The sequence below is a fragment of the Sciurus carolinensis genome, chromosome 13 (genome assembly GCF_902686445.1).
Source record: "Sciurus carolinensis chromosome 13, mSciCar1.2, whole genome shotgun sequence".
NCBI classification, from domain to species: Eukaryota; Metazoa; Chordata; class Mammalia; order Rodentia; family Sciuridae; genus Sciurus; species Sciurus carolinensis.
In genome coordinates this window covers 22,183,225-22,207,050 of record NC_062225.1, presented here as the reverse complement: position 1 = coordinate 22,207,050, position 23,826 = coordinate 22,183,225, and the positions used below count along the sequence as shown (strand labels likewise).

The window sequence follows — 23,826 nt, the reverse complement described above, 5'->3', positions numbered from 1 at the left end:
CCAGAAGTGTTTCAGATTTCAGAGTATTTGTACAAACAATAATAAGTCATGGGATAGAACCAAAGCCAGTGTTTCTGCACTTTGACCACAGCTAGTCACATGAGGTCTGGTGTGGGTGTGCCAAAAAGTTTAATTTTGTAGTATTGCAAGGGAGGACTGCTCATCCTGTACTTCTGTGTTCTTTTTTTTTTTTTTACTTCTGTGTTCTTAGTGCAACAGAAGTAAAACTCAGGAATAATGTAGTTGTTTATTTTTTAAACATAATTGTTAAATAGAGAAATTTTGAAGAGTAGAAATAGAATTTCAGAGAACATCCCAGTGCATTGTGGCCCTTAGAGTAGAGAAGAGCAGTGAGAATGCTGTCCACAATATATTCATCGAGTTCATGAAATTTTATTTATGGCTTACAAGCTCTAATGAGAGAGTTATTACAGATGGTTGTATTATTAAGCCTAACCTTAAACATTCCAAGCAAATGTTTAAGGCCTATTTTTATGATCTAAAAAAAGCCTGCAAACCAGTTAAAACTGTGGAGAATGATGTATACATAAGGGAATATCTTAAGTTTTCTTGACACAATGAAGGGTGTGGACATAATATTTCCTACTTATAGAAACTATACAACAAAAAGAACAGCTAAAGGGGTCAAACTAAATCACAATAAAGTGAGTTGACATGAAGTCCAATACATTCTTCAGCATTTCTGTTTTCACCAATGGTAATTTTTGCAACCACACAGAGCTAAATCGTAGAACCATTTCTCCAAGTGTGATTCCTAAGATAATAGCATCACCTTGGAACTTAATAGGGTAAGTTTTTGTATCCCACTACAAACCTGGTGAGTAAAAAATTCTAAGAGTGGGGCCCAGCAGTGTTTTCATGAGCATTCCAGATAATTCTGATGCATAGTCAATTCAGTTGGAGAACAACTGGAGTAGAATTGACATCATTCTGCCCCTACATCATTTCTCCCAGTCTCTTCTGAAAAAAAAAAAGTGGTCTCCTGGAGTTAGCAAAACTTGACAGTATTTTTCTTTTAATAAAATTATTCTTTTAATGCTGTAGATACGTTAAAACTATCTAATAGGCCTGGAGTAGCAGGCTTTAATAGTAGTTTTTCTTCTAATAAAAACTTTATTTTTAATACTGAAACTACCTAATACTCCTGCTTAGAACCTATTTTGGTTTTGAGGAAGCAATTTCAGATACCCTATTGGAAATTTTAATCAGTAGGTTTGATATAAAATCCACATTTCAAACAGGTATTCTTATAAGAAAAAATATAACCCATTGTAAAACAAGTCTACAAATGATAAAAATTAAATCATTTCATCAGTATTTACCAATATTTACAGTAGTCCTCTCTTACCTATGGTTTCATTTTCCATGGTTTAATTTACCCTTCGTCAACCACAGTCTGAACGTAGTAAGTGGAAAATGGCAGAAATAAGTTTAAAATAACATTTTTTATATTATTGTTTTATGGTTATTGTTAATCTTACTGTGCCTAATTTATAAATTAAACTACGTATAGATATATAGGAAAAGATAGTATATATGGGGTTCATACACTGTCATATATAATGTCCACAGTTTCAGGAATCCACTAGAAGTATTCCAACATAATTCCCCTCAGATAGGGGGGACTACTGAATCATATAACAGTGTTGCATTCTCTACAAATAATCTTCATTAAAAACCACAAAAGAACATAAATGCCTCTTAACATACTTAAGAATAAAATTAGAAAAAATATAAACCTTTGACAAACCATGAATTTAATTCCTGCCTCTATATCAAATATATCTTGGCAGTTTTTTCAGATATTAATATTCACAGATGCAGCAGGGAAGAAACAATGCTAAGAATCAGCATTTTCTTATACCATTTTGCTAAAGTAGCTACTGCCATAATCTGGCACATTAACCTGGTTTCAGTTATTGTTAATGCATAAGCTTTTTACCGGTTCTCTTCTACCAGTGACTATGACACTCATTCACAATCTCTGTACAGCAGATGTAGAACTGGTGGTTCTCAAGTTTGGCTCCGCACAGGAAGCTTTAAGCCTTACAGTCGATTCTAATGTGCAACCAAAGTTGAGAGCCATTGCTTTTGAGATTTCAGCAACCAACTTCTCACTTTACATGCTACAGGAACTGATGCATTTAACATTCCAAAACTGTTCTGAACTTGACTAAACTTAGTAGCATTCTGAATATTCCACTCTAATGCCAACTGCTCAGGGTTATGGAAGTTGCCTCTGCTGTTAGGCTGTGTTTCTTACTATCAAAATTAATTCTGAAGTTCTCATTGAGAAATTCCTTGCAGTGGATCTGCTCTGATGTTTTGAGTTCCTTAAGACTTTTAAGGCACTTTTTTAAACCCCTTTATAGACATTTTAATCCCCCCATCTATTCTCTAGTTGTACATTAGAAATTTTATAATGCCCTGGTAGTATCCTCAATCCATTAAATCCTAATCTCTGATTGTGAAGGTGTATCAATAATTTTAAAAAGCTCAAGTGAGGACTTAGTATTAGAATGCCAGGGCTAAGGCTGTGGTTCAGTAGCAGAGTGCTTGCCTAGCATGCCAATTTCTTAATTCAATAGCCCATGTAATCTTAAGATTACACTCTATGACTTCTGAATTTTACCCCTAATAAAATCAAAAATATAATCAAAAAGGCTTTAGGCATGGGTATATTTTTTACATCAAAAAGGCATATAAATTACTAAGAGCCAGACTTACATATCTACTTCCAGAGTAGTTTTATCTAAGCATTTAATTCAGCTGTGAAGCTCAAATGAACAAGTACCCAACTAAGATAGTTCTTCCTCAAGTGCTCATCTTAAAACAATTTAGATTGTGATCAAACTCCAGGGTCCCACACCTGAACCTACTGAGTTAGAATCTCAAAGAGAGAAGCTTGAGAATCCACATTTAATGAACTCCAGGTGATTCTTATTGATCAGATGAGCTTGGGAAATGCTGCTAATGGATATTGAAAGAAATTTTGGAGATGGCATAAGGGCGAGAGTTATCCATTGAACCTTGTATTTTCTTAGGACCCAACAGGATTACTTTGTTAAACAATGAAAATGGCAAAATATCTCATTCAAAATCATTTCTGCTCAGATTTTTGTTTTGTTTTGTTTTGTTTTTTGCCAGTGATACTCATTGGGAATCAGTTAGAGGAAAAAAGAGAATATTATTTCATAGCTCTGTTTTAAGTTTCTCATAGAGGCCATCTTGGTCAATCATGTCTGTGTGCCCATTCCAGCGGTGATAGGCAAGGAGTGCAGCATTATGGGCTGCAATGGCACTCATTTCCATGGCACTGGCTGCAAACTCTATACCATTGAGGTAATACAGCCGATCATGGAGGATGATTGAGGGGCATTTCTCCGGGGGCTTATAGTGAGGATATGCAAGCCAGGACTTCTTCACAGCATAATCATAGGACAAAAAGAGCTTTAAAATTTGCTGTTTAGTAAGGATTTCTGGAGAAAAAGTCTTCCAAACATATGTTCCATCTGTTGATGGTTGAGGACTGTCCTTTTCTCTTACAGAGGACACAATCCCAATGTTGTTAATAAACATATCTGAACTATCGGTGGTTAAAACCGTAGAGAGGCCAAACTGATCTTTGGCTCGAGAGCTAAATATAGTTGAATTCAATTCTCCCTTAACCAAAGTCGTCACTATATGTTGGTAGTATTGATGGAATTCCTCAATTGGAGGATCAAAGTTGAGGAAAGTTATATTGGACATTTTTTGATTCAATGGAGTGGCCACAAAGACGATGTCGTAGAAGTCTGAGCGTGTCTCAGATCCAGTTTGGTAAACCACTTCATACATCTTTGTGGGATTTCCTAGAAGGAATGAGGTAGCACACATTTATTTAGTATTTCTAACATACTGTAATAATACCTTCTAAAAATAATTCTAGAACTTAATAGTTTCTCTTTAATTCCAAAAAGTTAAAGGAGTTTTAGCCCTTAAGATAACTAACAGTCCCTTGCAATTTTATTACATTGCAGACGATTTCCTATTCAGAATGTCAATAAATACAAAATATAGCATTTTTACTCTTGATGAGATTGCTTTTCAAATTCGAAGAGTCATGCCATTGTATCTGAGCACATTTGGGAATATTTCTACATGGCATTAACAGAACTTAAAATTCCATCTTTCTGAAACAAAGAGAGACACAAAAGCAGAAGTTTTTCTCCCTGCACAATCATTTTCTGCAGGGATAATTAGAAACAAAAATTCAAACTCACCTGTCTGCTTGGTCCCTGTTTTCTCTATATACATTACTGAGCCAGATATAAGATTGCTCTTGGAAGCCTGAAGGAGCCTTGAGCAAACAAGTTTATTACCACCTTCTACTGCCCAAAGGCCAGAATCAGCAGCAGTCAGTGACACTGCCCCTATTGGTAGGAGGAAAAGAAATGTGTTTTCATTCTGACTTTGAATGAAGCTCTATAACCACTCTCCCTTTCCAATTAAATGTTCTGTTCAACATGTCTTCTGACACTGCCAAATGGCCCTTCAGGGCAAAATCTCACTCAGTTGAGAACCAGTTAACCACTGGAAGCCAAGAACCCTCTCCCCCTAAAAATGCACATCTACAAATGCATAATTTCACTAATGATGTCTTAAGTTTTGGTTTTTTTTATTTTTTTCTTTCCATTTTGATACCAGGAATTGAATCCAGGGGCACTTAACCACTGAGCCACATCCCCAGCCTTTTAGAATTTTATTTTGAGACAGGGTCTTGCCAAGTTGCTCAGGACCTAGCTAAGTTGCTGAAGCTGGCTTTCAACTCACGAGTCTCCTGTCTCGGCCTCCAGAGCCGCTGGTATTACAGGTATGCACCACCAGGCCCGGCAATGTCTGAGATTTTAAGATAGCCTTCACCAACCCATGGCCTAAAGTTAGAAGCCATCCTAATATCACTAAGTCCTTTTATGAACAAGCATGCATCACTTTTTCAAGGCCTGGCTTACCCACAAAGGCATTGATGTCTGTGCTTTGACCGTAATTGACCCTCATGACAGGAGCAATCATTTCATTGAGGAATTTCTCAGAGAAGCCTGCTTTCTGCAAGGTTTCATGAAGCGTTCGGTTAAGCAACCCAAGGAAGTCATCCCCTCCTACAGCATGGAGTAATTTTTCTACACTACTGAAGGCATAGTCATGAGATTGGTAGCGGTAGATCCTTGTGAAAAGAAGAAAAATGCCATTAAACACCAAATAAGATGAGGGAAGAAGATATATAAAGAAAGGAAAGAACATCATAAAAGTCAAATTGACTTCCATGTTTCCTTTTGGTGAGTTTCTACCCATCCTGTGACACATGGCTTAGTCACCACCTTCCCCAGCTTTCCCAGAAGCTCTTGACCCTCCCTGTCCCTCCACCTCTTCTGAAGTCCACAGTCCTTTGAACACACTCTTCTTTTTCTGCACTCAGATCACCTTTACAGAAATGGGGCTGGGCTCAGTGGTGCATACCTATAATCCCAGCAGTTGGGGAGGCTGAGGCAGGAGGCCTCAGAAACTGAGTGAGGCTATAAGCAACCTAAAACAAAAAATAAAAAGGGCCAATGTGGTTCAGTGGTACAGTGTCCTTGGGTTCACTCCCTGGTACCAAAAAAATAAATAAAAATTTTAAAATGGCTGTGTGTTGTTCTTCCAGCAGCACTTAGACATGTCTCAGAAAATAACTGGCCACTCCAAATATCCTGCATGTTATCTTTAGTTTAGTACCAAAGCTTAAATATTTTTCACTTTTTTCTGCTTCTACCTAAACATGAAACCTTGTCAATTTTCCTGGCATATCTCTTGCTGCACAATTCTCACTCCACTGATCTTAAGTCAGGATTTATATCCCAATTAGTAAAACAAATAGCTGATCTACCTGTTTCTGGTTTCTTTTATTTGAAATATTTATAAATCTCCCCAAAGCCCTAAAATGCCTCTTTTATTTTGTCATCTACTCAAAAACTTGCTTACTAAACAAAGTCCACATCATTGAACCTGACATTAAAAAAAGGAACTGCAACCAGGTGTGGTGGCACACACCTGTAATCCCAGCTGTTCAAAAGGCTGATGCTGGATGATCACAAGTTCAGACTGGCAACTCAGTGAGACCCTCAAAAAATAAAAAGGGCTAGGGATGAAGTTCAGTGGCACAGCACCACTGGTTTCAATTCCTAGTACACAAAAAAAGAAAAAGAAAAGTAGGAGCAAAAGGTTTTGTCTAAAGGTGACATGCAAGTAGAAGGCTTAGAAGCACAACCTGACCTTTCTGCCCTCAGTCACACACACTCTCACACCCTTCGCCTGAGCATGCCTGACCCATTCGCTGGTCTCAAATATGCTCTGCATGTAGTCTCACAACTGCAAAAGCTCTTCCCTCTCTCTGGACTTCCCATTCCAATCACAGAACAGCTACATCTCTTTTCAGAGAGCCTGAATCCTGCCTTCTCTGCAGTCTTGTCCACTTTCCCAGTCTACAGGGATGTCATCTCCAAAAGTCCATAAAATTTAGCACCAATGCCACTCAATCAAGTACTTAGATACTACTCTATATGATTCGTTTTTTTAGAAAATGTCACCTGACATTTCTTTGCACTCTATGGATATAAAAAGAACATTTACATAAATAACGAATGTAGTAATTCAATTTTTCAGGTTTTACAAGTGGTATAAAGATGAGAAAAAGCTGGGGATATAGCTCAGGTGGTAGACAGCATGCCTCACATGTACAAGGCCCTGGGTGTGATCCCCAGCACCATTAATAAAAAACAAAAAAAAAAGTCCATCAATTCTTGGTGGGCACAGTGGTGCATGACTATAATCCCAGCAGCTCAGGAGGCTGAGGCAGGAGGATCACAAGTTCAAAGGCAGCCTCAGCAAAAGCAAGGTACTAAGCAACTCAGTGAGAACCTGACTAAATAAAATACAAAATAGGGCTGAGGATGTAGCTCAGTGATTGAGTGTCCCTGAGTTCAATCCCTGGTACCCAAAAAGAAAAGAGAGAGAGAGAAAGACATGGTTCCTTTTCCTATGGCTTACACCTGTAGACATGAAATAAAGGAAGAAATAAGAGCCAAGGAAAGATCCTTCTCAGTGAACTTAGGAGGAAAAGTTTTTATATAGTTTCTTCTCTCAAAAATAATAATAATAATAATAATAATAATAATAATAACGTTTTTACAGAGTAAAGGGACAATATTATAAACATTTTTTTTTTTTCCCCAGTACTAGAGATTGAATCCAGGGGCACTCTACCAATAAACCACATCCCCAGATACATACCACAGACCTACAAATATTTTTTGACACTGATCTTGCTAAGTAGCTGAGGCTGGCCTCAAATTTTCCAATCCTCCACCTCAGCCTTCCAAGTAGCTGGGATTACAAGCGTGCACCACTATGCCTGGCTATATGCATTCTGGTTTTACCTATTAACAATGTAGTGAACAAAATGTTAAATGAGTCTTTGTTTGAAAAATTGATTGCATATCAGTGCCAAAACAGAAATACTAAAACATCATCATCCAACCACACCATCTGAGTTTTAGTCTTTAGGAGATAAGAAAAAGATGAAAACACTGAATTCTTGGTAGAGCACGTGACTAGCAAGTACAAGGTCCTTGGTTCAATCAAATCAAAAGAACGAAGATGTTCTTTTGGGATGGGGCTGGGATTGTGGCTCGGTGGTAGAGTGCTTGCCTAGCATTTGTGAGACACTGGGTTCAAACCTCAGCACCACATAAAAATAAATAAATAAAATAAAGGTGTTGTACCCATCTACAACTAAAAATATTTTTTTAAAAAATAAGGAAGGAAGGCAACACACACTGACTTTTCAAAAAAATAACAAACTGGATGCAGCATAAAATGAAGAGTAATCTTTGGCAAATAGCATGACAAAACAGTAGCCAATTAACCTAAAATTATGCTAGTAGTCAATTAAATAACCTGTCAATGAGCTACACCCCCACTCAATCAAGCCTAAGTCCTCATGGAGGGTGAGATAAGACCTCAATACGAACACTGAGCATTAGAACTATTATACAACAGTAGGTACATTAGAATAAATAAAATTAAAAATCAGACATGTAAGTAGCCAATAGTTTCTGCTGGTTGCATTGCTTATAATCTTTTTTTTTCTCAAGTGACATTTTTATAACCCTGAATATTTATTTAGTTATTCAATTAACAAATATTTATGGAATATGAACTTTGAGCCAGGCACTGTTCTAGGTGATGAGGATACAGAGATCAACACAAGAGAGAGAAAAAGAATCACTAACTTCAGGCAGCTTGTCTTATACTTGGGAAAGCAGGTAATAAAAATTCAAGAAATGGAAGTAAGTTATTTAACAGATAAGAGGATGATAAGTATTAAAGAGAAAAATAAATCAAAAAGAAAGCCTAGGAATGCATGGGGTTAGCAAGGTTTTAATTGTAAATAAGATGATCCAAGAAAATAAGTCCAATGGTCAGGGGAAACCTCACTCACTGACAAGGTGACATCTGAACAAAGGTGATGGAGGGGAGGATGCAAGTCATGCAAACACCTGAAGAGGAAATCTTCAGGTAGAGGAAAAAGCAATACAAGAGTCACATGACAGAACCCAGTTTCCTGAAGAAACAGTGAGGACAGTGCAGCTAAAGCAGAATGACCCAGGAGGACAAGAAAGGTACAGTCAGAAAAGGGGACAGATGGCTTGAAGCACTTCCAGAATGGTTCATGAAGACCTCTGAGAATCAGCTCCTCCGTGAAAGCAATGAGGACACTGGCAAAAACTGTCAACTGGGCTGGGGCTGTAGCTTATTGGCAGAGCACTTGCCTAGCATGCATGAGGGCCTGGGTTCAATGCCAAGCACCAAATTACAGAAAAAAAAATTTCGAAATTTCAAAAATCAACATTTCTTTTTCAGAACTCTGGAAATAAACCAAACCCTTACCAAAATACAAGGAGTATTTATTCAAGAAAAATGGCTGGATCTCATTAAAAACGATGAGCAATGTGGAACTGTAATTTGCCTATTCCCAGTCCCCCTCTTGCCAGCTCTGCAGTAGCCTTAAAAAGCAGCACCCTTGCAGTAACAGCTGTGAAACCACCAAGCTAGAAGCCACTAGAAAGGACAGAATGGATTTGGAGCTCCCAAAAAGCATCATCCCCAGAAACCTATCGGGGAGCTCAGGAAAAGCACTATCTTCAGGGCTTGTCTTTATTTGATCTGATTCAGACCTAACCCTGTACAAACAGCTCCCATCCCAAAGCATTTGTCCAAAAAAAAATCATTGGCAACTATTTAATATCACTGTTGCCTTAGGGTGTGATACCAACTGGGGCTAATAAGAAGCTGACTAAAAAATTGTAAAAGATACTAGGAGGGGCTGGAGTTGTGGCTCCGTGGTAGAGCGCTCGCCTGGCATGTGTGAGGCCCTGGGTTTGATGCTCAGCACCACGTATAAATAAATAAAATAAAAGATCCATTGACAACTAAAAAAAAATTAAATAAAAAATACTAGGGAATGAAAATGTTTCCAGAAATCTAGAAAGTCAAGTGCATGGGCTGTCTGTCCTGTGCTCAGGAAAGTCCTCAGAAGGTTTCAATCTATCAAGTTTTACAGATCTTGAGGCTTAGAGCAAGCAGGAAATTAAGGTTAAGGTAGAGTTTTAAACTATATGCTGGAGCATTGAAAATACACACTAACATGCAAACTTAAGTGGCCTTACTGACAAAGAATACAGACTTCTCAGAATTGGTCCCAGAAAGTCAATAAATAAACCAGTAGTACAAACAGGAACAACAAGCAGCCATGGAGTCTAGGAGAATCGCGTTTCCAGAGCTGCCCACCATGCCCAGTCCAAAGTTTTTAAATCAACTATTAAATATAACTAAAGAAAACCATGTCTAAAGAACAAAAACAAAGTATGAGAATAATGTCTCACCATATATAGAATCTCAACGTAGAGGGAAAAAAAAGAACCAAACAAAATTTCTGGAATTGAAAAGTATAGTATCTGAAATTTAAAATTCACTATAGGGACTAAACAGGAAATGGAAGAAGCACCAGCACACTTGAAGGCAGATCAACTGAGATTATATAGTCCAAGTAATAGAAAGAAAAGAAGAAAAATGAGCAGAGCCTCAAAACCTATGGGAAACATGAAGTTTACCAACATGCAGATACTGAGAATCCGAGAAGGAGAAAAGGAAAAGAAAGGGACAGAAAATTATTCAAAGAAATAATGGCCAGTTGGGAATGGTAGCACAAACCTCTAATTCCAGTACCTCCGGAGCCTGAGGCAGGAGGATCGCAAGTTCAAGACCAGACTCAGCAACTTAGCATGGCCCTAAGCAACTGAGGCCCTATCTCAAAATAAAAAATAAAAAGGGCTGGGGTTGTGGCTCAGTGCTAGAGCACTTGCCTAGCACGTGTGAGGCACTGAGTTCAATTCTCAGCACCACATATAAATAAATGAATAAAATAAAGGTCTATCAACATCTTTAAAAATATTAATAAATAAATAGATAAAAAGGTTTGGGGATATAGCTCAATGGTAAAGCACCCCTAGTTCAGTCCCAATACTAAAATTAATAAAAATAATAATAGTAATAATGGCCCAAAACTTCCCAAATTTGATGAAAAACATTAATCTGCACATCCAAGAGGTTCAACAAACTCCATCCATAAAAGGGTCCTCAATAAGATTAACAACTGACTTCTCTCTAGAAACCATGGAAGCCAGAGGTAGTGGGATGATATGCTGAAAGACTCAAGAGTTTAGATCCAATAAAACTATCCTTCAAAATGAAGCAAAATTAGGGCATTCCCAAGTAAACAAAAAACAGAAAATGAAACACTGGCAGACTGCCCTAGAGAAATAGGCTGACCAGGAAGCTAGAGGAAAGGGGTTCCCAGGAAACTGAGACCCAGAATAAAGTTCCCTGAGTTTGCAGTTCCTTCCCCTCCCAGTTTAGGAGCTGGGAGCACTTCAAAAGAACCAGACACCTCTCACGTATGTCCTTTCCCAGTTATGAGGCTACACACTGCCACCCTAAGAATGTGAAGGAAAAAACTTGGCACCTCGCAACAACACCTTGAAGCATTTCTACCCGACCAGTGGCAAGCAACCCAACTAGGCAGAAACAGCCTTTGTCTTGGCAGAGTGGGCTCTCTGGATGCCAGGTAGAGCATTGGTTCCACCACCAGCACAACCAGGACCAGCCCAGTCTCCTCAAGAAGTTCTGATTCACATGTTACCCGACTGCTTTCACTGCTGGGATGGCCATCACGTGGGTAAACCCTGGTTCTATGACATGGGGAAAGTTTGGGAGGGATATCCCATACAGAGCATCATCCCTTCTCAGTATTGGTACCACACGATTGCACTTTCCTTCTTCTGGTCACTGCTCTTCAGCATTGCCTCTGATATCAAGCAAAAGTTTGTTTGGGGGACACGGTACCAGGGATTGAACCCAGAGGCATTTAACCAATTTTTTATTTTGAGTTGGGGTCTCACTAAGTTGTTTAAGTCCTAGCTAAGTTGCAGAGATGGGCCCCGAACTTGTGATCCTCCAGTCTCAGCCTCCTGAACAGCTGGGATTACAGGCATGTGCCACCATGCCTGGCAAGTTTCTTCTGTTTTGCCAATAACCTCAGTCAGCTTCTGCTGTTTTGCCAATTACCTCTGAGTGGGAACTCTCATCATGGCTATGCATGACTCTTCAGACTATAGTCAGCCAAGAAGTTTAACTACATGAGATGGAAAAACACCTGCAACAACATCTTCAGGGTTTGGGCTACTGTTTTTATCATCACTCAACTGGTCATCCTACCCTTCTGGATGCTGCACTGCACCCTGGTATACCCACTGAAGCTCTATCCTACCTTCCTTGATTACTACTTGTCATGATGGGAATGCAACAGATACAGCATATCTTCTGGGCCTACCTCGTTTTGCACATGGCCCACAAATTCATAACTGGAAAGCTGATAGAAGATGAAAGCAGTGACTGGGAAGAAACTGAGAGTTCAGAGGACATGACAGCTGGGGAAGGGGCAAAGAGCAGGATAACAACCATCACATAAGAATGACTGATGGGCTGGGGATATAGCTCAGTTGGTAGAGTGCTTGCCTTGCAAGCACAGGCCCTGGGTTCGATCCCCAGCACCGCAAAAAAAAAAAAAAAAGAATGACTGAACCAGTGTCCCAGCTGCCTCCCAGATTAATCCATAAAGCCAAGGAACTAGCCAGCCTTCTTCATAGGGTCACTTCCTGCCCAAGGGAGAGCTAAGGAACAGAGGAAAGGAGACTTCTCTGTGTCCTCCCTCTTCCTTTGTCAACCAGTTGCCTTCAAAACATTCTAGCTGGGCATGGTGGTGCACACCTGTGATCCCAGCAGCTCAGGAGCCTAAGGCAGAAGGATCACAAGTTCAAAGCAAGCATCAGCAACTTAGGTGAGGCCCTAAGCAACTTAGTGGGACCCTGTCTCTAAATAATACCAAATGGGCTGGGGATGTGGCTCAGTGGTTAAGCGCCCCTGGGTTCAATCCCTGGTACCAAAAAAATAAACAAAAACAAATTCTAACCAGCCCATCCCCAGGTAGAGGGGAAGCTGGTTATACCCTTTATTAGCAAGGGGATAGTTTTATTTTCTTCTGTTCTCTAGGTTATCTTTTCAATTGCTTTTGAGACCGTTCCTCATCCTGGGAGTAGGAATTGCAATTCACATCCCTTATTCTTGAGAATTGGACCCTGTTTGCCTTTGACTCCCTGATCTCCAGAGCTGGGTTGTGCCTTACTGTGGGTCTCATTCTGACAAAGCTGGACCAAGGCTCACTATTCTAAGCTCCCTGACTTCAGTCAAAAACCAAAGCTCAGTATGTACCAAATGTCAAAATATACTCTACTGTCATGTGTATTTAAAAAGAATTAAACACACACACACACACACACACACACACACACACACACACAAAGCTAAACTGACTCTTAACTTATTGCCTCCTGAAACAAAATGAACTGAGCACAGGAGGGTACACAGGACCCTACTCCTACCAAAACATGGCAATGACACCGGGGAGTACTCAGATGGCTGTGATGTTACTTCTCTGCCAACTGTCCCATAGCCACATGTCCAAGATCTTACCGCTTCCTCTCTCAGGCCTCATCCCTTTCCTCTTCTCTTCAGCGAGGCTAGCTTGTTTGGAATATGAAGGCAACTAGTTCTAATTTTTTACTTATGAAACATATGGAGGGGTTAGGGTTGTGGCTCAGTGGTGGAGCACTTGCCTAGCATGTGTGAGGCCTTGGGTTTGATTCTCAGCACCACATATAAATAAAATAAATGTCCATCAACATCTAAAAAATATTTTTTAAAAAAATGTGAAGTTTGGGTTTTAAAGCCAGAATTACAGCTAGCATCTGGCATTTTAGCAGAGGGATCATTTCAGATCAAAAATATACTGTCAATGTTTGGGTTTTTTTTTTTTTAATTAAAATATAGAGTAACTAAAATGTGTCAATAAGTTAAAAAAAAAGGCTGAGATAGAATATTAGACAAAAGCTTTAATCCACATGAAGAAATAGACCACCTAAAGACATTTACATGAGTAAATATAAAAGACAGTTTGAAGGCATATTTGTTTGTAACTCTTATTCTCCTATCTCATTTACTGCATAAAGCAATAATTATAAACCTGTGCTAATGGGATTATAATATATAAAGATAGACTTTGTACAAGCTACAGAAGGGGGAATTACAAAGCCCTGATGATGTAAGTTGGTACTAAAATAATAAAGCATGTTTATTTTTAACCATAAAGATTGTCTTAAGATGTTGTTAGAAAATAACTCAAAAAATACATAACAAAAGTAACAAGAAAAAACGATACTCAAGAAAATATCTATTTAAAGCAAAAGAAGGCAACAGGCATGGTGATCCACAGCTTTAATCCCAGCAGCTCAGGAGGCTGAGCAGGAGGATTCAAAGCTCAGTGTACAACAAACAATAAATGAAAAAGTAAAGACTGAGAAAACCTAAACCTGTTGGGTCTTCCATACCATGGTACAAATTTTGGCTATTACTGTATGAAATAGAGAGCCCTGAAGGTTTCTGAGTGAGGAACAAAATGGAGAGTCTTAGAATTCAAAAGAATTCCTTTAGCTGCTCCCCTGAAAAAAATAATGGCACAAGAATAAAGCAAAGAGATGATTCAAGAGGTGTATTACTTTCCCTGAGCTGTTGTAACAAATTATGACAAACTTAGTGGCTTAAAATAACACGAATTCATCATCATATGGTTCTGCAGGTTAAAAAGCCATATCAGCCAGGAGTGGTGGCACCTATAATCCCAGCAACTGTAATTCCAGAGAGACTGAGGCAGAAAGATCACAAGTTCAAGGTCAGCCTGGGGAACTTAATAAGACCCTGTCACAAAATAAAAAAGGTAAAAGGTATGGGTTGTTGCTCAATGGTAGAGAGTCACTGGGTCCAATCCCCAGTGTGGCAAAAAAAGAAAACGTCCAAAGTTAGTCTCACTGGGCTAAAACCAGGGTGTTCCCAAGGCTCGTTCCTTCTGGAAATTGGAAAGTATCTCTCTTCTTGCCTTTTTCACTTTCTACAGGTCCCCAGCATTCCTTAGCTCATGGAATCACACACCTTCCTAGCATCAGTCCACCTCTTGCTTCCAGGATCACATCTCCCACTATCCAACTCTGAACTTCCTGTTTCCCTCTTGTAAAAACCCCTGTGATTACACTGGGCTCACCTAGACTCTCAAAATAATTTCCTCACCCTGAGATCTTAACATAATCACATTGGCAAATTCCTTTTATCATGTTCCAGGGATTAGGACATGAACATCTCAGAGCCTTACTGGGCCTACTGCAGCAGGCCATTTCAAGAATCCAGACAAAAGAGTATGGTGACTTGGACTGAAGTAGTTGCAGCAGTAAGAAGTGGTGGAATTCTAGACATATTTACAGGTTAATAGGATTCAAGATAGACTCAAAATATCTGTCAGAAGTATCTGAAAGAAAGGGAGAGTGTTGATAAAGCCTTTTACTGTGAGTTCCATCAGCTAAGATAAAGATGCATAAGGGATCTAACAAGTTCCCAGAAATGCACTAAGTGTTAGAGACAAGAAGGAGCTTTAAACCTAGCCTAGAATCCAAGATATCTCAATGGAAAGTCATCAATGGGGAGCCAGGTGTGGTGGCATGCACCTGTAATCCCAGAGGTTCAGGAGGCTGAGGCAGGAGGAGGAAAAGCTAGCCTCAGGAAATAAGCGAGGCTCTAAGCAACTCAACAAGATCCTGTCTGTAAATTAAACACACAATAAAAGGACTGGGGATGTGGCTCACTGGTTAAGTGCCCTTGGGTTCAACCTCAGCACCAAAAATAAAACAAAACAAAACAAAACAAAAAAAAGAAAGCCATCAGTGGACCTGAGATTCAATTCAACAAGTATCAGAATGAATACCTACTACCTTCCAGTCATTGTGCAGTTACTGTCAGTCAAAAACACTGACTCATGGTGACTGAGATTAGGGGAAGACTATGTTGAAAAGGCTGAGATAAGAAGTTGGACATTGGAGTAAAGAATGGCACCCTACCAAAAGAACTGCATAAATAAATGCTCAGAACTGCGATCTAGGTTGTTGCCTACCATAAGCTCAAAACCCCTAAATTTACTTCTGTCACATGGGCTTCACTATGTGCACTAAAATGGAAGCATATTGTGCCTCCCCCAGGTTGGTTAGCAAAGGCCCTAAATGTTTCTGCATGTCATATAAGCCCCTTGTAAGGGGACCACCTGGATCTGCCATGTATTTCCAAAGAAGGAAAAAAATATTTTTAAGCTAGAATTTTTAGTTTCTATAGTGTTAAATGAAAGAAAAACTGAAAACTATCTTTCAATTGTACATTTTAACCCAATAAGCTGCAGATAAGATTCACTTGAGGTGGTGTGTGTGTGTGTGTGTGTGTGTACACTTTATGTTGCTCAGGATGGAACCCAGGACCACTCACATACTAGGCAAGAATTCTACCACTAAACTACATCATAGCCCTCGAGGTACTTTTAAAAATACCAATGCATGCCCCATCAGGTATGGTGGTGCACATCTATAATCCCAATAATTTAAAGGCTAAGGCCTTCCAAGGAGAATCTCAAGTTTGAGGTCAGGCTCAGCAACTCAGCAAGACCCTCGACAACTTAGTGAGATCCTATCTCAAAATAAAAAATAAAAAGGGTTGGGGCTGTAGCTCAATGGTAAAACACCTCTGAATTCAATACCTAATACCAAAAAAAAAAAAAAGAACCTCAAATCCTTACCCCAGAATAATTGCATAAAAAATCTTGGGGTGAGGTTCAGCATTCATATTTTAGAAAGAACCCATATAGTCTCAGGGTACAGCACAATGATAGAGTAGCTGCCTAGCACACAAAAGACCCTGAGTTCAATTCCCAGCACCTAAAAAACACAAAAACAAAAGCATTAGTCTCTGGCCATACCACCCTAAACGTGCCCAATCTCATCTGATCTTGGAAACTAAGGAGGGTAAGGCCTATTTAGTACTGGATGGGAGAAAGACCCTCACGTGGTTATAATATGCAGCCAGGGTTGAAGATTACTGCTTCAGTTGAAATGAAGGGGAATTAGCCATTACAGAGTTCCCTTTGCCAACCTCTGCGGTTTTTGTGACATGCCAGAATATCCCCAACATGGTAGGATATTTAAAATCTTTAACAACTAGTACATCATGAAACAGGAAGTAGAGTGGCTACAGCAGTAAAACTAAAACAAGACGCCCTACTGCAGATGGGAGGGGGAGATATGTTGACAGGGACAAAGTCATCAGTATTTCACCACAGTTCTGTTTTTGTTTCTGTAGTACTGGGGACTAAATCCAGGGCTTACCTGTATGCTAGTCAAGAACCCTGCCACTAAACTACATCTCCAGCCCTTCACTACTGTTCATAACTGTCACATGCTGGCTGAAGACCATCGTTCTCTCCAACAGTTTGTTGTTGTTTGTTTGTTTAGTACCAGGGATTGAACCCAAGGACACTTACCACTGAGCCACATCCACAGCCCTTTTTATATTTTACTTTGAGATAGAGCCTCACTAAATTGCTTAGGGCCCTGCTAAGTTGTTGAGGTTGGCATGAAACATGCAATCCTCCTGCCTCAGCCTCTTGGATCACTGTGATTACAGATATGTACCACCATGCTCAGTTCTCCAACTGTTTTACAGTGTGAAAAAAAGCATCAAAACAAGACTTACATGATACTGTCTTACTAAAAGAAACAGATGTATGATGCAACATAAAGATCAGTGTATACAAACAAATGTCAAAGACTGAGGGCAGTCTATCCAGTAGTGGTATAAGCCCACAGACTACGGCATTCAGGAGGCAACCCCTATCAGGTCCCCTTTTTGCCCTGCAGGAGATGTTTCTTTTCTACTCACTTAAATAAATTCTACTCTTTAATGCTTAAAAAAAAAAAAAAAAAAAAAAAAAAAGGGTGCAGGAAAAATTGGACAGCTATATGTAAAAAATGAAATTAGACTCCCCTCTTTCAAATCTAAATGGATCAAAGACTGAGGAATTAGATCAGAAACTTTACAATTGCTAGAAGAAAACATAGGGTCAACACTCCATTACATAAGTAGAAGCACCAACTTCCTTAACAAGACCCTCAGAGTGCATGAAATAAAACCAAGAATCAATAAGTGAGATGCCATCAAGCTAAAAAGTTGCACAGCAAAGAAAACAATTAAGAGCATGCAGAGAGAACCTACAGATTGGGAGAAAATCCTGACCAGTTACTCCTCCAATAGGGGACTAATATCTAGAATATACAAAGAACTTAAAAAATTTAACAAAAAAACAAATAACCCAATCAATAAATGGGCAAAAGCACTAAATATAAACTTCTCAAAAGTAGAAACACAAATGGCCAATATATGACGAAACATTTAGTATCTCTACTAATCGGGGAAATGCAAATTAAAATTACACTAAGATTTCATCTGACTCCCATCTAAATGGTAATCATCAAGAATAGGAACCATAGGCCAGGCACAGTGGCACACGCGTGTAATCCCAGTGGTTCAGGAGGTTGGTGAGAGGATCATGAGTTCAAAGCCAGCCTCAGCAACTAGCAAGGCCCTAAGAACTTAGTGAGACCCTGTTTCAAAATAAAATATAAAAAAGGGCTGGGGAGAGACTAGGGAGCTAAGGCAAGAGGACTGCAAGTTCAAGGCCAGCTTCAGCAATTTAGGAGGCCCTAAGCAAGTTAATGAGACCCTGTCTCAAAATAAAAAGTAAAGAGGGGGGAAAACCTGCTATTGGGTCCCCTTTCACACTATAAGAGTTCTGTTCCTGTTTCTATTCTTCAATAAATCCTCTTCCTTTTATTCTTAAAAAAAAACAATAAAGTAAAAAGGGCTGGGAATGTGACTCAATGGTAAAATGCCCTTAGGTTCAATCCCCTATATCAAAAAAATAAAAATAAATTAAAATAAAAAAAAAAGTTCTGGGGATATGGTTCAGTAATTAAGCACCTCTGGGTTCAATCACTGGTACAAAAAAAAAAAGAATAGGAACAACAATAAATGTTGGCAAGGTTGTGGGGGAAAGGAACACTTGGACATTGTTAGGACTACAGACTAATGCAACCACTCTGGAAAGCAGTATGGAGATTCCTCAAAAAACTGAGGATAGAACCACCTTATGACCCAGCTATCCACTCTTTAGTATTTCCCAAAAGACCTAAAATTGGCATACTACAGCAACATAGCCACATCAATATTTATAGCAACACAACTCACAATAGCTAAGTTATGGAGTCAGCCTAGATGCCAACAATAGATGAATAGATTAAGACACTGTGGTGTGAATATATAGAGAGAGAGAGAAAAAAAAAATGGAGTTCTGCTCAGCCACAAAAATGAACAAAATCATGATATCTGCTGATAACTGGATGGGAAATGAAGAATATCATACTAACTGAAATAAGTCAAACTTGGAAACTCAAAGGTCAAATGTTTTCTCTCATATGCAGAAGCTAGAGTAAAAGAAAAGGGGAAGGAAGGATAAGATAATATAAAGAATCAATCAAATATAAATTAACAGATAAGCAAAGGAAGTCAAGTAGAGTAGAGGAAGGAGAATGGGAGAGGGGAGGGAGGATAGAAGGGAAAAGAGGGAGGGAAAAGGGGGGAATCATAAACTGAAATTGATTTCTACTCATGTATGAGCTTATCAGAATGAACCCAACTACTATATATAACTATAAAGCTGTAATTTTCATTATCATTATTTCTGGAGTGGGGGATCGAACCCAGTACCCTAGGTGTGCTAGGCAAGCGCTCTGCCCCTGGGCCACACCACCAGCTCCATAAGCTGTAATTTTCAAAAACATTTTTTAAAGATGGAGAGAGAGCAATAATACCAAAAACTCTAAGAATTCTTTTTCTATTTTTTTCTTTTATTTGATGGAGTAAGGGTACTCGGAATTGAACTGAAGGGTGCTTAACCACTGTGCTACATCCCCAACTCTTTTTATTTTTTGAGACAGGACTTGCTAAGTTGCTGAGGCTGGTCTTGAACTTGCAATCCTCCTGCCTTGGCCTCCTAAATCACTGGGATTATAGGTATGCATCACCACGCCCAGCTGAGATGGAAATTCTTTTCAAAATCAAAAAACAGAACAACCTAGGAGCTATGGCTATAGCTCAGTAGTCGAACACTTGCCTGGCATACTCAAAACTCTGGGTTTGATCCCTAGCACTTAAGAGGGGGAGAGAGAGAGAGAGGAAGGAAGGAGCTTTTGAAAATATAGAAAATCACAAAATAGAAAAAGAATAAACTATATTCTTGCTACCCAAGACTGCTGGCATTTAATATTGAAATTTAAATTCTTAGGGCACAAGCCTGATATTCTAATTTAGGCTGCTGGCTCACTGAAATATCATATCACTATTAAAACTCATTTAAGGGGCTAGATATATAACACAACCTGCCTAGCATGTGCAAGACCCTGAATTCAATCCCTGAGGACAGAAAGGTGGACAAAAAGAAAGGAGGGGCTGGGGAGATAGCTCAGTCGGTAGAGTGCTTGTCTTGTAAGCACAAGGCCCTGGGTTCAAGCCCCAGCACCCAAAAAAAAAAAGAAAATAAATGAAAAGAAAAAAAAAACTAATTTAAGTTTTCTTATAATTTTTCAATCATCTACACACCAGCACTGTACGAACACTAAGACTCTAGATCCAGACTACCGGGTAACTCCAGCTCCACCACTTACCAGGTGGGTGAGCTTGTACACTTAAAACCCCTGGATGCCTCCACCTTCTACATCTGTAGAAAGAAGCCAGTAACAGTACCTACCTGAGAAAGTTGTCATGAGAATTTCAAGGAACTGATTTTTTTTTTTTTCCAGTTTCCAGGGATTGAACTCAGGGGCACATAACCACTAAACCTCAGCCCCAGCCTCATTTTGTATTTTATTTAGAGACAGGGCCTCACTTTTGCTGAAGCTGGTTTAGAACTCTCGATCCTCCTGCCTCAGCCTCCCAAGCTGCTGGGTACACAGGCATGGGCCACCACACCCAACCAGAGTTGATTTCTATAGAATATCTAAGAGTGGCAACACTCGAGAAGCATTTGTGAAGTACATTTCAGAAGTGAAAAAACAAACTACAACTTCAATTCCCAACAGGATCAATGGTTTGCGTGTTCTCTACAAAACAGTGTTCCTAAGAATCTTACAAATAGGGCTTGCAGTTAGGTACAGACTGCTTCTAAAGTTCATCAAGCTAAAAGGTCTAATGGAAGGGGCGGGGGGAAATTACCTCATGAACTTGTCCAACACATCTTCAACCCACATGTGCATTCGGAGGGGCTGAAATCCATAGCGCCAAACAAGTTTAATCATGTTCATTATAAACCAGCTGCTCTCCTCAAACACCAGAGTCTCACCATCATACACTCCCATTAAGCCACCTGAAGTCTGAATAGTGGAGAGACCTGTAAAAACAGAGAAAGGGGAGTTAAGTCAGTGGTTTCCAGGCTGATCAAATGAAAGAAAATAATCCAGAGTATGTCCCAGAGACACTGTGAAGTGAGTGAATTGGGGGCTCTTGTCAATTCTCAGGAAATACAGTGAAGGAGCTCTATTATAAAAGCATGATACACTAACACTCACTGCACTGTCCAAAAGCAGACTCCCTAGGGGACAGGTCAGAAGATCATGCTGATGTATCTTCATTAGACTGGCTATTCTTAGTCCCAGAGGAGATGGAAGCACAGGAAGCACCCACAGGTGATATGGAAGGTAGCTGAGGGAAAAGAGTTACTCCCATTCCAATTCGAATCTTAGTTTGCAAAACTGGATTTTTCAGGTAAGTGGAAGAAGGCCAAAATTACACAATATTCCCTAAAGAAAGAGCCTGCAGAGGCCTGCCAGACTTCCTCCACAACCTGTCCAGAGTTTCTGCTTGGCAGGGCAGCAATGAAATGTCCTGAGCACTGAGCACATGTCTGTATCCATACTATGTGAACAACTTTAAGTCAGACACTCCAAGCCACTGATTCTCATTTCCTCGGCTGTAAAATGAGTACTCTAAGGTCTCTGTTAGCTCAAAACATTCTCTGATTCTTCAGCACAAACTGAGAGGTTTAAGAACTGACAACTTCAGCCATCTTTACCTCTGCCCCATGGCTGTAATTCCAGATAACAGAAGATACAGATAACTAGTATCCCATTACCTAAGACAACACCAACAGCTAAGTGGACAGTAAAGGAAACCATTCATCTACTTATTTGAAAAAGACAAAAAACAAGGCAGAAAAGTTTCAGTTCTCCCCATGATAAAAATATCCAGGGATGGTCACACAGAATTCTGCTTAGCTCTAAGACCAAAATTACATACCCAGGTCTTTGACAAAACGCTTCATGTGCAGATTTAAAGGATGGATGACAGAACCTCCTGCCTCATAGTCTTGCCCTTGCACAGTCATGGTGGCCAGACGACCCCCCACCTCTTCTCTTTCGAAGAGGTCAATCTTCACATCTTTCCCAAATTTCTGCCGCAGATAATAGGCTGATGAAGTGCCACCAATTCCAGCTCCAATAATTGCTATGAGAGGAAAGAAGGAAGTTTTTTTTTTTCTTTTTTCTCTTACCAGTGTGTGGTTTATGTTTTGCCTTCAAAAGGTCACATACTAATAACAGAGGTTACCCAAGGCTATTACCAACAATGTAGCCTGGAGAGGAGGGTTTTGAAGATAGAACTCCCAGAATCTGGACAGAAGCTGCTCACAGTCAAATGCAATGGTAGATTAAGTTACAAACTGACATTAATTCAATTCTCTTCCAGATGCCCAAAGACTTTCACAGGTCTGTGGAGACACCAATGGGCCTGCACACTTGCGTGTCCAACTCATGGATGCATTTTAAATAAAGGGGCCGCCATTTTTGCCTAGCTTTGTTCTTTGTCTCAGTGTAGACTCAATGTAGACAGGTTAATGATTCGGAATAACACAGCTTTAATTGGTGGGTAGAGGGAGCAGGAGTAAAAAACCAAGGAGACTGAAACAAGAAAGAAAATTGATTATTTCGGCAGCTGCAGCAGCCCGAGGTAAAGACACTGGGCAAGCCCAGGGCCTCAGAGCAGGCCGACCTCAGCAAAGTGGAGTGGAGAGAGGGTGTTTCAGCCTAACAAGGGAAGCAGACAGGGTCAGCTCGTTTGCACTGCTCCCTGTACCGTGTCTACGTGAGCCTGAAATCTAAAGAGCGCGAGAAGCCAGACGCTCCAGGACCGGCCAAAAGACTGGCCTCCCGAAGGTGCAGCAAAAAGGAAGGCAGCAATGAGGACCCTGGCCTCCCCACAGACCCAGGCCTCTGAGACTAGGGCTGCAGGGACGCTTGGTCCCCATCACAGTCCATGCTTCAAGTGGGCATCTCTCCAAACCCGGGAAGCACAAACCCTCTTTCGGAAGACGGAAAGCCGACCACAGGTGTGAATCACAAAAGGCGCGACCTGCACGTCCTGCCTGAATCCTGGTTTTGGGACCTGTGCGCACGACGCTCCTGTGCCCTCCCGCGCCACCCCCTTCTGGCCTACCGATCTTATCCGGTGGGGCCCGCAGCTCGGCGCTCCCGAGGCACCCCCAACTGCACAGCAGCAGCAGCAGCCGCAGCCACAGCCACAGCAGCGACAAGCCGAGCTCCCCGGCGACATGCCCCATGGCCTTCCCAAGCGCAGCAAACAGCCTCCAGCTCCCCGCAGTCCTCACGCCGCGGAGCGTCTGCGCGCTCACTCGCCCCGCCCCTAGACTGACGGCCTTCCGAGCCCCGCCCAGACCCGGCGCAGGCCCGCCCGGTTCCTCCCCGGACACGCCCCCTCCCGGACACACCCCTGCCCGGCCCCTCGCATCCCAGGTCCACCCCACCCTCCAGCATCTCCCTAATCTGGGCCACCTAGTCGCCCAAGCCCACCCCTCTTCTTCAGAAGAGATCCAAAGCACCTTCTTTCTTCGCTAGTGCCCTCTCCTATCCCCTTGATCACACCATCACAGAAAACGCACACAGTCAGCTGCTGTCAGAAACTGGCCAGTGGGGCAACAAATGCTTATTGAGTGATCACTTTATTCCAGGGCCTCATAAGATAAATGAGTAAATGGTAGTGGGTGAAAAGAAAAATAAGACTGACGACGGGGTGGTGCAAGGTGAAGGGAGCACAATATAATGACAGACATGAATAAAAGTAGTGTAT

The 23,826-nt window shown here is 40.6% G+C and overlaps 1 protein-coding gene across 1 annotated transcript; it reads right to left on the bottom strand.

Moving 5' to 3' along the window:
* Window positions 1–377: 377 nt before the first annotated feature.
* Pcyox1 (prenylcysteine oxidase 1) lies at window positions 378–23,371 on the bottom strand. Its single transcript, XM_047523260.1, has 6 exons — window positions 23,176–23,371; window positions 21,982–22,188; window positions 20,902–21,076; window positions 5,013–5,224; window positions 4,284–4,433; window positions 378–3,872 (listed from the first exon to the last, which is right to left on the bottom strand). Exons 1-6 carry the CDS (start codon window positions 23,297–23,299, stop codon window positions 3,214–3,216), a joined length of 1,527 nt encoding a protein of 508 aa, XP_047379216.1. The 5' UTR covers window positions 23,300–23,371; the 3' UTR covers window positions 378–3,213.
* Between the last annotated feature and the right edge of the window lie 455 nt (window positions 23,372–23,826).

Excerpts from the sequence above, each read along its gene's own strand:
- Pcyox1 (XM_047523260.1), bottom strand. The coding sequence starts at position 23,299 with ATGGGGCATGTCGCCGGGGAGCTCGGCTTGTCGCTGCTGTGGCTGTGG. Across the intron at positions 21,077-21,981 it reads GCGTTTTGTCAAAGACCTGG|GTCTCTCCACTATTCAGACT; the intron begins GTATGTAATTTT and ends CTGTTTTTACAG. Across the intron at positions 5,225-20,901 it reads GTGTTGGACAAGTTCATGAG|GATCTACCGCTACCAATCTC; the intron begins GTAATTTCCCCC and ends TCTTTTCACAAG.